This window comes from Equus quagga, chromosome 20, assembly GCF_021613505.1.
Source record: "Equus quagga isolate Etosha38 chromosome 20, UCLA_HA_Equagga_1.0, whole genome shotgun sequence".
Lineage (NCBI taxonomy): Eukaryota > Metazoa > Chordata > Mammalia > Perissodactyla > Equidae > Equus > Equus quagga.
Window position 1 is genome coordinate 14,582,894 of NC_060286.1, and position 14,681 is coordinate 14,597,574.

Below are 14,681 nucleotides of genomic sequence, written 5' to 3' on the forward strand. Positions count from 1 at the left end.
CGGAACTTGTAAAAGAATCGTTTTTTTCCAAGACGCTGCCTCCTGTACTCTCGTTATTAGACATACGGCCAGGGTGATCACAGACATAGGCAGCGACACGAGTCATCTTTCACTAGCCCTACTCAAAAATGGCGGTAGTAGAAGACTCACGGGCCATAGGTCGGTTGTAACCCGGAAGTACCCTTATAAAGGAGGGGGTAGTGAAGCAATCCGGAAGTGGATGTAAAGAAGAGGTGCCAGTTGGCGGCCATGGCAGCTGTAGTATCGGTGGCTCCGGGTCAAGGCCCAGCGGAGTGGAGTAATATGGGCAGCACCGGGTATAGGGCAGACAGCTTTGTATCAGCTTCGCTGCTGAACCGCTAAGACCCATTGTTAGAGACCGGCAGGACTCCTTTTCCCATTCTAGACTCGGAGGAGAGTTTGTCGGGGCTGGTGGGCTGGTCCCAGCCTTGGGGGGGATCGCCGGTGTGGGGGTCCCCGGGAGATAGGGGCTTCGGGAGAACGAACAAGTTCGCTGGGATTTTCCTGCTGCCACCCGCGACGTTGTTTGTGGAGAGAGTGGGCCCACTGTGGCCACCTTCGTTCCGACAAGTGAGGAAATCGCTCATTCGCATATTTTCCCCATTGACTTTTCCCATCTCTCTTAACCCACGGGAATCCAGTGACAGGCATCTGAAAACCCAGGGGCTGGGACCTAAGATTACTGAAAGTTCTCTCTGGTGCTAATATCAGCAAAAAGGGGCTGTTCCCAGGAACGTTCAAGACAAAGGTGTCTCGTGAACCCAGCTGCTAGTGGGGAGGACGAAAGAACTGGAAAGTCCGCTTGTTCTCTTGGAATCACCACACGCGTTTAAGAACCCAAGCGTCCTTTGAAGCCATTGAAATTTTGTAGACTGGTGGTGGTGGGTGAATAAAGGAGGGCAGAATGGATGATTTCATCTCCATTAGTCTGCTGTCTCTGGCTATGTTGGTGGGATGTTACGTGGCTGGAATCATTCCCTTGGCTGTTAATTTCTCGGAGGTAAGAAATTCTCCATTTTTTGTCAGCTGTCAGGATGGCTGCTAAGAAGTAGTGACGGTTGTAGAGGGAAGCTGCTTCCCCAGTTGATCTCAGAGCTAAAGATCTTATTAAGGAAGCCTATGTTTTAAAAAGATCTATGACGTTTAATAATAGAAACAAACCTCATATTCAGTACTGGAGTTAACGGGGTGGGTAGATCCACTGAAGATCTGGAGAACTGTGAACCCCCTGAAATTGCGTACAAAAATTTGGGGCTCTGTGCGTTTTCCTAGAAAGAGGCACCATAACATTCTTTTGATTCCCAGAAGTTGTAAGGAATCAAGGTTCCAGGCTGCTATCAAGAAATATAAATGGACAGTGCTATTTGTCCATATGAGTTGAAATCAATATAACTTCTCTTTTTGAGAAAATCAAGCATAGTGTTTTGGAGGAAAGGTGGTTTTTTTGGATACCTGTGTTAGAATGAAGGTAAGAAAACCTAAATTAGGTTGTTCTTAACTCATGTTTCCTTTTAAAGAAAGAGCATTGGGGTAGGTATTCGAAGTTGTTTTCAATTCTTGCTTAGAAATGAATTTTTGTTAATGTTTTGACATTTGAGTTAATTTGGTTATTTCTCGTTACTTGAACAAACATAAACTAATGGGGAAGAAAGATAGATGAAAGCCTTGCTCAAGGAAAATGCAAATAGTTTCTTCAGGTTGTCACACAGAGTTCACAGCATGCACAGTGCTCAGAGATTTGGGAGAAAAGTTCTGCTTTCAGAGGGAACGGGCTTCATGAGTAGGCCCTGGGGCTCAGCAGTAAAGTAGTCCTGCCGGGCCTGCAAGTGCTTTCAAAGGAAGGAGGGAGAGGAGATTGGCCTGAAGTAGGAAGGAGGTATGGGTGAGGTGTGAGGGAGGCCTTGAGGAAACCTGAGCCAAGAGGAGGCATCGCTGGTAAAGAAAATAGCCTGTGGGTGGGAAAGAAGATGGGACCAGGTATTGTGAGTTTGAGAAATAGTAAAGCCACCACCTGGTGGAAGGGAGGCTTGAGTTCTTGCTGCTCCCTTTCTGATTCCTTTTTTTACCCGTACCCATCAGCATCTAAGGATAACATGGAACTAAGTTTTATTGAGCATGTACATTACCTAACTTCATTTTTAAAAGTCAGTGAGGTATAGATGAGGAAACTGAGACTCAGATTATGTAACCTGGACAACTTTATGAAATGTGTTAGAATCAGCTGTTTTTTGAATCTAGGTTTTTCCAATTTAGAGCACTTCTTAGCCCACTGTCCATTGTGGCAAAGGTAGCAAACTAGTAGCCCACGTAGCACATCTCGGCCACAGACTTGCTTTGTGAGGTTAGCAGAGTGTTTAGTTTTATTATTGTTACTATTTGTCATCTGTATTCCCTCAGGGCATCAGTTGGCTAGAGCTGAGAGCTGTAGATTGTCGCGGTCCTCCTGGCTGTGAAGCCTCCTTCCATCATCTGGGCCACTTGACTTCCCATTACCTTGTGAGCCTGCTGTCTGTCCTCTGACATAAACTGTATTTTCTTTCTTTCTTTCTTTCTTTTGAGGAAGATTAGCTCTGAGCTAACATCCGCTACCAATACTCCTCTGCCCTCTTCCAGGAAGATTGGCTCTGAGCCAACATCTGTGCCCATCTTCCTCTATTTTATGTGGGATGCCTGCCATAGCATGGCTTGATAAGCAGTACATAGGTCTGGGCCTGGGATCCGAACTGGTAAACCTGGGGCTGCCTAAGCAGAACACGGGAACTTAACCACTGCGCCACCAGGCAGGCCCCTAAACCATATTTTCTTATAACTACATCAAAATTATTGACATTGTTAGGGCTGACATTTGTGAGGTTTAAGTTGGTTTGTGTATTTACAAACTTATTGAGAACATTTATCAAGAATTATAATTAATTCAAATAAGAAACTGTCAAAACTTTTTATTTTTATAAAATGCTTAGAACTCTTCCAATTTCAGTATTTTCTCAAACTATCTTGAGTGATTTTTGCAATCACTCAATAATAAGTGATGCAAGTGCATACTTATTTTCTTTTTGTCCACGTGTACATTTCCTTTCAGTGAAATGAGAGGTGTAATTAACCAGGCCATTAATAAAGATAATTAGTATGACATGTCATTTATGGCTTTCTAAATTCATGATCAAGTGGTCTTTTCCAGTAAATCTTAAAATGCTATTAGTCAGTATTCATAGTATCTGTTTATTACTCCAGCAGAAACAATGCATTTTGAGATGTTAGAATAAAAATGAAAGTTATGTGTAATTTAGTCAAAGACATTTTAGAATTCAGCTCGTGGTTTCTATCTTCTAGGAATTAAGCGTTTCTCTTTAGAGAGATTATACTGTTATTATACACCAATGTATTGTACCACTATTAAGATGATACATTTGTAAAAAATAAACTTCATTCTTGGAGGCTGGGAAGCCCAGTTTCTCCCTCAGGAAATAGCTCCCCAGACTCCTACATTGGCTAAACAATTTTCCTTTTTAAGGAAGTCTAGCTTTTCTTAGGGACTGGAGTTACTATAAATAAAAGGACTGATAAACCTAATTTATCTTACGGTTCATTTTTATTTAGGTGAAAAGATGCTTTTTATTCATGTTATTAATCTAGCTGCTGCTTTGTCATTCAGCACTTTTTTCTTCAGAATTTCTCACAGCAGGAATAAAAGATCAATAAAGCCATTAATTATGTCAGGATTGGTATTTATAAATGAGTTGAAATCGAGTAGTCTGAAATTGCTGTGGCAGTGGTGTCTACCTGCCATATCTGACCCTCAAGAAGTTTATGTGACATTGATTTCTCTGTCACTTTCTCCATCTTTTATTGCCCCCACACCAGCTTTCTTGGTGCTTTTGAAACTTCCTTGCCCTGTGACCAGGTAACTACCTTCCTGCCTAAATGATTTCTAAAACAAAGGAAAAAAATCTCTGTTTCTCAAATGTATTTTTAAGCCACTGTGATAATCAAGATGCACTCTTCTTCACTATATGGGAAGGAGAAAAAGTAAACTTGTAAGGGAGGCCAAAGCTTGGTTTACACGAATGAGGTCCTGTCTGGAAAGCAGTTGGACACACTAGTTTAGCACCGTCTTATGTTTTTTAGATTCACTTGTTCATGAGCAGTTTTCTTTGGCTCTAAATGAAAGTGTTACATAAGTAGGTAAGGAGCCTACAAGTTGACATTACCTGGTATAAACCCAGTTTAGAGGTGCTCTGATTGATGAATGGGTTAAAATATAAACGGTGGCCAAAGTCGGGTTTTAGATTGATTATCTGAGGATTGTTGTTTACCTGAGCATGTCTCCTCTTTGTCACAGAGCTGGTAACAGAGAGCAAGCTATGTTTGCACCAGAGCCCTAGGGTGGTGCTCCTCACACTATCTGGTAAATGACCACTTTTTCTTTTTGTTTAATTTCTATTCCATTGCAGACCAATATATTTGTGAAAATGAAATACTAAGAACATGAAGTGGAAAAAAGATACACAAAATACAAGCTGAAATGTAGTGTTATTAGATTTAACAGGCTAGAATTATAATAATTGTATTGCTATAAATTTTTTTGAAAATCTCAGTTTCGTGTTTTTCTTGTCGCAGACCAGTTTGGATTATAATGCTACTTTTTTTCATATGTTAAAACAGTATAAATCCGTAAGTATGCAGACGAAAGTAGTGCTACTACTCTTCCATAAAGAATTTAAGGTAATGAGTAATGTGCTAATTTCCAAAGGAACTGTCTGAGGCAGGTAGTGTAGTTCAAAATCAGTGTCACTACTTGAGCGAGCTGTTTAACATCCAAGTGTCTTCTGTTAAATGACCTTATAGGATCTTTGTGAGGATGTCATGAAATAACAAAAGCACAGGGCTTAATGCTGTATCTAGAACATAATGAGAACCTTAGAAAACGTTGAGGGTTATTTCCACTACTGATTACTAAAACTTTTTAAGATTTTCACTTTCATTATTCTGAATTATAATTTTTAAACTTTTTATTATGGAACAGACTTCTGATAATGGGTAAACTCCTCCCCTCCCCCTACGCCCCCTCTAATCTCGAAAACATCTCAGTAGTTTGTTTGGAATCGGAAAGGTCTTGTTTGGGGTTGGCAGTGCTGTTTGCCATGAGTGTCCCGTTTGGAGAGGCCAGGGCTTTTCCTCTAGTCTCTCTGCCTTAGAGTATCTTTCTTTTCTTCATTATCCTTGTTCTCATTTTAAACTTTACTTTGTTTTTCATGTGTTAAAGTTTTGTTTTGTGTCTGTAACTGACTCATTCATAATAAATGTCTTTGCGGCTTTGACCAAATCAAAGGTTTGTATCTAAAGAACAAATTTGATCAGTATGCTGTTTCTTCCACAATTGGTTCTTTTTGAAATAGATTTGACAAAGTTGCATTTTTTAGGACTTCTGCATTGTCTGGGATATTAACCTTTTATTCTCTTATGATAATACAAAAGATTTTACACCTCTTTGGAGTTTCGTTTCTAAACTTTAACGTTTTAAACTTTGCATTCTCTGTAATTTACCCATATATGGAAAGCAATCAGTAATTTTGTCTTTCCTTAGATTATTGTCTGATAAGGTTATTGTCTCATAAGTATCTTTGCTTGATAAAACTAAATTTGGATCAATTACAATCTGATTCAATATTATTTTCCTGAAAAACTTTTTTTTCTGTAGGGTATTATGTGGATAAACATCATTGAGACTTATTTGTATAATAATACTAATAATAGTTAAGCTTATTGAGCGCCTTCTGTGTCTCAGGCCCTGATGTGCATTATCTTAGTAAATCCTCCGGACAACACTGTGAGGGGGATGCTGTTAAACCTCACTTTACACATGAGCATTCTCAGGCTTAGGTCACAAATACTGGTAGAGGTGGAATTTGAAACTAAGTCAGTTTAATTACCAGTCTAAAGCACTTGACCATTAGATATTTCTTTTCCTGATGAACACTGTGTAACAAAGAAGTGAAAATATCATGAATCTAAATTGACACCTTTAGCTCCCCAAATTAGGAACATCTTAACACCACTAACATTTTATCCCTTAAGCTCCCCAAGTAAGGAATAGAATATCTTTAACATCACTAACATTTCCCTTCCACAGTACGTCTCATGCCTTATGCTTAGACAGTGTAGCAGAATTGCAACTACAGAGGTAATCAATTTCCAAATACCATTGAAACCTATAAGAAAGAACTATGTCTTAGATGCCCTTTAAATTAACACCTGCCAAATGGGAATCTGAAGCAGTTGCTATTTTAATTATCCAAGATTAATTTCACACTTGATATCTTCATAATTTAGTCAATAATAAATTGTCCTGTTCAAGAATTGACATCCTGGGGGCCAGCCCCATGGCCAAGTGGTTAAGTTCGCGCCCTCCGCTTCTGCGGCCCAGGGTTTCGCCGGTTCGGATCCTGGGCACAGACATGGCGCCACTCATCAAGCCATGCTGAGGCGGCATCCCACATACCACAACTAGAAGGACCCACAACTAAAAATATACAACTATGTACCATGGGGCTTTGAGGAGAAAAAGGAAAAAAAAATAAAATCTTTAAAAAAAAAAGAAGAATTGACATCCTTTTTGAGGGAAGAAGACCTGAAATGGATTCAGAATGCTTTTGTATGTGACAGTCTTAACTTCTCCTTTAAATGAAGAATTTAGATGTGTCTTTGTTGAATGATAACAAGGTTTAAGATCCTCTGTAGCTCAGTTTGGAACTCCAGGTAACAAATAGTAATGCTACGTTTGAGTACAGGTATTTCTTTAAATTTATCATGGGATTATGGAAATCTCAATCCTCCTTGAATCTGCTCTAATATTCGATGTCTTAACTTTAGATTTTTATTTTATTTTTTTTTCCTTTTTCTCCCCAAAGCCCCCTGGTACATAGTTGTATATTCTTCATTGTGGGTCCTTCTAGTTGTGGCATGTGGGACGCTGCCTCAGCGTGGTTTGATGAGCAGTGCCATGCCCGCGCCCAGGATTCGAACTAACGAAACACTGGGCCGCCTGCAGCGGAGCGCGCGAACTTAACCACTCGGCCACGGGGCCAGCCCCACGATGTCTTAACTTTATTGAAATAAAATAGAAATAGGTGTCACTTGGTTTGGAAATTCTTCTACCTCAATTATACGGATTTTTAAGTGATGGGGTCTTGGGGTTAACTACCAGATAATTGAATCAAGTATCTATCGCAAACCCATTAGTTATCTGGGGGTCATTTTTCTATTAGCCAAAAAATTGTACCCTGGCTTCTGCACCTTGTTGTATGTGCCTTTTATTAATTCTTTATGCATTTGACAAAGGCAAATTGGCAGAAGAAAACAGGTGCTAAAAGCATAAAATGAAACAGTGAGATGGGTTTTATAGAGAAGCAGTTTAGCATAATTCTTAAGAGTATAGATTCTGGACCTAGACTGTGTGGGTTCAGATCCTGGCTCTGCCATTTGCTGCTATGTGAGCCTAGGGAAATTACTTGAACTTTTTATACCTGAATTGTATATAAAGTAGAGATAATAGAAGTACCTACCTCATAGGGTTGTTGTGAGGACTAGGTGGGTTAATATCTGTAACATGATTATAATAGAACATGCTTGGCATATTAAGTACTTAATAAATATTAGTAATAAGGGAGATGAAGGAGAAGAATATTGGTAGCACCTTTCTTGTGTAGAACTTGTCCATCCAGAAACCTCATTAATCTAAAGGACCAGAAAAGTCTGATTAGCTAAATAGCCTGAAGAGCAAGCATTTTACTTGCTCCCTGTTGTCCTGGCTCTCACTCGGTGCCTTTTTATGTAATTCTAGTAGGCTAGTATGCCAGTTATCAATTTGTTGCCTCTCGACTCCAAATCTTCACTCTGCAAAAATGGATATGGACCCTTTAAATATTTTTCCGCTGCCAGCTGGCACGATGTCGAGTTTTGTCAATAGAGGATACTGGAGAGAAATTGTAAGAGGAGGAGGTTTTCCTTCTTGGTTCTGGCATGCTTGCTCAGCAGGCTCCTAGGTGACTTCTCTGGCACGAATTCCTGTAGCACAGGCAGCCTCCCCAGTGTCCAGCTTCCCTGGTGCAGCCTCCTGCAGCGTGTGTGGCTTCTCTAGCCTCCAGCGAGGCTACTCCAGTGCCCGTCTCCTGCACTGCAAGCAGCTTCTCAAGCCCCAGACTCCTGCTGAACACACAGCACCCAGCAGTCAGTAGTTCCCACTGGCACCCCCTGAGGCAGTTTTATAGGAGTCTCTCTACAGTAAGACTCTGCCATGAGCAGCTTTCCCTGACACCCTAGAGTGCGGATTTCCAGCAAGTTCCACCAGTGTGGCACCACAGAAACCTCTCTGCTGTAATACTGTGATTTATAATAAGAAATATATATTTGGTCTTCATTCTTGTTTCTGGCATGGAGGTCCTAAAACCTTTGGAATTTCCCAAGTGTTGAGAGCCCTAAAGGTGTTTTTTGTTATGTGAATGAGGTGACTTTTGGAATGCCCCTAGGTAACCTAAGGATGGGGGCAGGTTGCCCGGAGAACCAATCTTGTGATTGGAGGGTTGAAACTTTCAGTCCCACCAGGGACGGGAGAGGAGCTGGAGGTTAAATCAATCGCCAATGTCCAAGGGTTTAATCAATCTTGCCTATATAATGAAGCCTTCATAAACCAAAAGGACAGAGTTCCGAGAGCTTCCGGGTTGGTGAGCACGTGGAAGTGCTGGGAGAGTTTCGAGCTCAGAGAGGACATAGAAGCTCTGCGCCTTTTCCCCATACACTGCCCTATGCATCTCTTCCATCTGTCTGTTCCTGAGTTATATCTTTTTACAATAACCCAGTAATCTAGTAAGTAAAATGATTCTCTGAGTCCTGTGAGCCCCTTTAGCAAATTAATCAAACACAAGAAAAGGGGGTCATTGGAACCTCCAATCTAGCAAGTCGGTCAGAAGCACTGGCTTCTTGTAGGACTGAGCCCTTAACCTGTGGGATCGGACACTGTCTCTAGGTAGATAGTGTTAGAATTGAGTTAAATTGTAGGATGCCCAGCTGGTGTCCCAGCATTTGCTTGGTGTGAGGAGCCTAGCCCTGCCCAAGTCAGAACCAGTCCCCGAACTTTTTACAGCCATTCCTTGAGCCCCAGCCATGCCCTCTCCAGCAGGATTTGGATCTCAGCCCTCGTGGGACCTTTGAGCACTCTTATCTCGGTCATAGAGTAATCACTGCTCCTTTTATCTGCTACTTTTATATTTAGAGTTCTCTCATACTAGCTGTTTTCTTATTACAGTCATGCATGGTTAACGATTGGATAAGTTCTGAGAAATGTGTCATTAGGCAAGTTTCTCATTGTGCGAACATCATAGAGTATACTTCCGCAAACCTAGATGGTCCCACCTACCACACAGCTAGGCTATATGGCACTAATCTTCTGGGACCACCATAGTATATGCGGTCCATCACTGACTGAAACATTATGCGGCACATGGCTGTACCCCAACCCCGTTATTCTTTATATTAAACTTTCCCTGTTTAAATTATTTTATAATTTTTCTGTCTTGATGGGACCCTGACTAATACAACTGGGTAATGGTTCATAAAATCAAATAACTATTGAGGCTGAACAGTGCATCAGGCCTGGAGTAAGATAAAACAGTTCAAGTGTCCTGATACAGGGCAGCTGACCTTCTGTGTCAGTGCTTGGGAGTCATTAGGGAGTAACGAGAACTGTGGTCGACTGAAGAGCATGTGCCGTTTGATGACACCAGCCCTGGTGTTGCCAAATCTTCCTACTTTTCAAAAGCTGGAAATCTGTGTTTTTATATGAAATCTTCTGAATTTTACATTTTGGCTACTAATTCAAATATTGGTACATTACTGTGTGGGTCAACAGCCCATGTTTGTGAGTTGCCAATCTAGAACCTCTGGACTGGACTATCTGATTTCTAAGCTCTTTGAAAACTAGAAACAGGAAACTAGAAGGGATAGGGGAAGCTCTATCTATAGGAAATAGGTCACAGCATGACAACAACGGGGGAGACTGGAAAACATTTCAAATTATTACAAAACCTCAAAGTGCAGTTGTTTAGAACCACTTAATAAAGGGGAAAACATCTCTATGTTTATGTTAAAGGCATTGTGCTCTCTCATCCGTCCACAGTACAATAATGAATAATGACAGCTACAGTGTCAACGTATGTGTCAAGTTCTGTGTTCATTTTAACAGTAACCTTGAAAGGAAAGAATTCTTGTCCTGTTTACACAACTAGAAGGACCTGCAACTAAGATATACAACTATGTACCAGGGGGCTTCTGGGGGAGATAAAGCAGAAAAAAAAAAAGGAATTCTTGTCCTGTTTATAGGTGAGGAGACTGAGCCTGAACGTTTACTTAAGTGCAAAGCCACTATTTATGTAACCTCTAATTAAATGAAAAAGCAATTTTTAAAACCTGGCCGAATAGTAGAGGCTCTTTGTGGAAAATTTAGAAAATATATAGAAAATTTAGAAAATGATTTATAAAAGGAAAATAAAATGATCTCTTATGCCTCTGTCCAGTGAGAATCACTAGCAACATTTTTTTTCTTTCTGTTCTGTTTTTTCTTTGATTTTTAACATGGTTGATTATGTGGCATATGTGTAATTTTACATTTTCTCTTCTTTGACCTGATACTATAAAATAAGCATCTTCTTTTGTTACTAAAAACGTGTTCTTGGCATTGTTTTAATGTCTTCATTCAGTTATTTTATGTACAGAAATTCTTATGCATTTAATTTGTTTTTAAGTTTTTGTCATGGTAATAGTGTTGAATGAATATTTTTGTGTCTAATGCTATGACCATATATATCAGATTATTTCCTCATGGGTAGAATGACAGGATCAAAGGGCATAAATGTTCTTAAGAAGGTTCTCAATCTATATTACCTGTTTTTTTAATGCATTTTTTCCCAGTAAATTCAAATGACACTGTATTCTCACAAACATTGAATGCTATCATTGTTAATTTTTAAAACTTTGCTAATTTGATAGGGAAAAGTGTGTTTTTATTATTGTGATTTTTCTCAGTTCAATTGACCTTCTTATATATTAATAATATGATATTTATGGCCAGTGCTTTTCTAGGTTCTTTCCCAGTGGGTTTTTGTTTGCTTTTGTTTTGTAGTCACAACAAACAATCCTGTGGGATTTCCACTGGTGTTCAATTCTTTTATGTTGAGGAAAGACTTATACAAAAAGAAAAACAAATTAGTTTTGTTTTCCAAGATTGGAGGAAGTAGAGTTCATAAGGTATTGCTTGTTGTTACCTCCGTGTCAAATGAATTGGGAAAGGGGAAGCCTTTATGCCCCTGGCAAAATGGCAAAAATCGTAGCACTGTTCATTGGAACTTTACCCGAGTCTCTGGGTTTTGTTTTGTTGTTTTTGCAGGGGAGGGCTGAGAACCAGTTTCTGCGTGCTGCTAGTGATGTTGAGGATAATAACGACAATACTCTGTGCTGAGTGTGCTAAATTGTACTCCTACGTGATAACAGGAGTCGCAGCCCCTTCTTAGGAGGACACTCAACTTGCTCAGGCTCGCACAGCTGATACTTAGAGGCAGGAGGCTTTTCAGCATCTTGTCTCAGTTGCAAGGACTTCAAGAACAAAGTTCCTGTTTAAATTTTCTTCATTACCTGTTACTGACACTCAGCAGTAGATAATGTAGTAGTTAAATAACATTAGGAAGTATCTCGGGGGGCGGGCCTCGTGGCCGAGTGGTTGAGTTCATGCACTCCGCTTCAGGCGGCCCGGGATTTTGCTGGTTCAGATCCTGGGCGAGGACATGCTGAGGTGGCATCCCACGTGCCACAACTAGAAGGACCCACAACTAAAAATATACAACTGTGTACTGGGGGGATTTGGAGAGAAAAAGCAGGAAAAAAAAAAAGAAGATTAGCAACGGTTGTTAGCTCATGTGCCAATCTTTAAAAAAGAAAAAAAAAAGTATCTCCTTCTTGAAGCAGGTTTGTTCGTAAGAAGATGGAGAAAGTCTTTGTTGCCTGAACAGGAATTCCTCTGTGCCTGACGATATTTCATCTCTTCGGTTCCTAGAGCTTTGAAGGAATCAGTCTTATAACAAGAGATATATCTTTAATTTTTTAGGAAACTATAGTTGATGCTTTCAGTACTAAAGAAAGCATGATACAAGGGGAATTGAAATAAACTATTTTCAATATTAAAAGCTTTTAAAATTAGTGGCTTATATTTAGTTGAACCAAACAGTTTATTGACTGTTTGTAGGAGCAAGAAAAGAAAAACCATTTAACTACCTTAGTGTCTGCCAAGAAAATTAAACTGACTTCAAAGCTTTGCGCTTGATAGTTAATGGCATTGAGTACAAGCTGTTGTTTTAATTAATACATCTGGTCAATCTTTCGGCTCAGTCAGGCTACAGCTGTGAAACTGTAAAATGAGAGAACATAAAACCAATGGCATTGCACAGTTCATGCCTCTCTTGAGCAGATATTTTATTTCTCTACAGAAACTATTGCTGTGGGAACTCTCTTTTCATCTCGAACTACGCTTGGAATTTGTAGTTCTTCATTTAAGTGATTTACCGTAAGCAAAGGAAAGAACCTGTCAGCATTTTAACTTTGACATTTAGAGTTTTGAGATTGAATTCCAAGTTGTGAAGTTGTATGAAAGAATACAGCTATACAAATAACACATCTCTAGTGCTTGAGATAAATCAGGTTGTGTCTAAAATGATTTAGGTAGTTAAGAAATTTTTAAGAAGCAAAAATTGAAACTACAGTCCATGGCAATGATGCTCATTTTTTTGACTACTGAGTCTTCTTTTCCTCGGAAGTGTTGCCTCTGTAGTATTGGTCACCATGAGAAGGTTAGGAGACATTTACCAAGCTGATAAAAGTTATTTGGGATAAATAATCTTTATATCACTTTGCTGGAGATTGAAACGGTGAACACGGTTTTGAGCTTCTTGGAAAAATATAGGTATGATTTAAGATATTTGCATTAATGAGACAAATGACAGCATTTCCTCACATTTTCTATGATGGAATCCTGTTATGGTTCTTTATTATATGTACTTGAACATCCCTTGAGCCAAAGCGTAAATTCCAAATCAATTAACCACTGAAAATTCTTGATCTAGTTACACTTATAAGGCATGTGTTAGGTCTGTTTCCCAGCACAAGTATTCTAAAGAGCTTTCACTACATTCGTATATTTGTTGACGTTAGGGCCAGTGAAGCAGTGGGTACCAAGTCCCTCATGTCTTGCATTGCCGGGCATTTAATTCATCCTTTCAGTAAGTATTCAGAGAGAATTTGTTATGGGACAGATACTGTCTTATAAATTGAAGGTTGAGCAATAAATTAAGAACAAAAATTTGCCCTCACAGAACTTAGTTTTGGAGGAAGGTTACAGGGACAAGCAAACATAGTGTTCTGCAGATGTTTAACTTCATTGGTAAATAAATGTGCTTTACTTAATTTCGAAATGACCTGAAAACATCATATAGTAATTTTAGCTCACATTGCCTTTCCTCCAAGGAAATATTGCACAGCTAGGTGACTCACTCAGATTTACCTTGATGATCTCTTCCTACAAATTCTCAAATTCTTTGTTTCTGTATTTTTTAATGGCATGTACAGATCTCACGCTTACACTGTAGATCTGGGTTTTCCAGGCTTTTGGGTTTCACAGGGCAGTAATATTTTTGAAATTAGGGAGAATTGGTACAGGATTGTCTGCTTTTAATTTTGCCAAGTAAGGACACTAAAAATAAAAACAAAAACTATCATCACCAACACTTTCTTAAAAGAAAGGACATTTTAAGACTAAGACATAGGTAGGACTTATTCTCAGAATAAAAAATAGGCCTCTCCTTGAAGAAATAAAACCTTAGGCAAGCTCATTACATTGTCATTTCTCTTATTTTGCCATCTGACCTTTAGAAATTATCAATAGAGAACAATTATAACTAATCGTAAATTTTGGTTTTCCTCTTGATGTTGCTGAGGAATTCTGTTGACTCACACTATTTAAAGAGGATGTATGACAGTTATCTTTTTTTCAGAAGTAAATTTTATATGATGGATTGTATGTATTGTGTCATGTGATGGACATTGTCTTGGAATGTGCAGGGTAGCAGACTGCAATGTCAGGTTTAATCATGCTTCTGCCACTAACTAGCCTAGCCGTGTGATCTTGGGCAAATCATTTCTCATCTTTGGCCTTTGATTCTCCATCTATATTGAGAGAGGATCATTTTTTACATTTTCTTCCAGTTTTTTTTTTAGGAAGATTGGCCCTGAGCTAACGTCTCTGCCAGTCTTCTTCTATTTTGTGTGTGGGATGCTGCCAGAGCATGGCTTGATAAGCAGTGTGTAGGTCCATGCCTGGGATCCGAACCTGTGAACCCTGGGCTGCCAAAGAGGAGTGCATTAACTTAACCACTGCACCACTGGGCGAGCCCCTTGCAGTTCTTACACTTGGATTCTCTGTTGATAACCTTGGTAGCTAGTATCCTTGTTACAGTATGTGTCTAAAGATCAATAAAAATTTTTACTGTGTCTTTCTAAAAATTTGGACCAAGCTCCTATTCTTGTTTCAGCTAAGAGCATTTAATTGTTCATACATGATTAAC

General features: G+C 39.4%; 1 protein-coding gene across 1 annotated transcript in view; it reads left to right on the forward strand.

Annotated features, from left to right (window-relative positions):
- The first annotated feature begins 232 nt into the window (after window positions 1-232).
- Window positions 233-14,681, forward strand: part of LOC124230917 (zinc transporter ZIP9) — a 50,234-nt gene continuing 35,785 nt past the window's right edge. Inside the window, exon 1 of the mRNA XM_046647452.1 lies at window positions 233-1,021. Within this exon, the coding sequence (XP_046503408.1) occupies window positions 926-1,021 (96 nt within the window). The 5' untranslated portion in view covers window positions 233-925. The remainder of the gene's footprint in view (window positions 1,022-14,681) is intronic.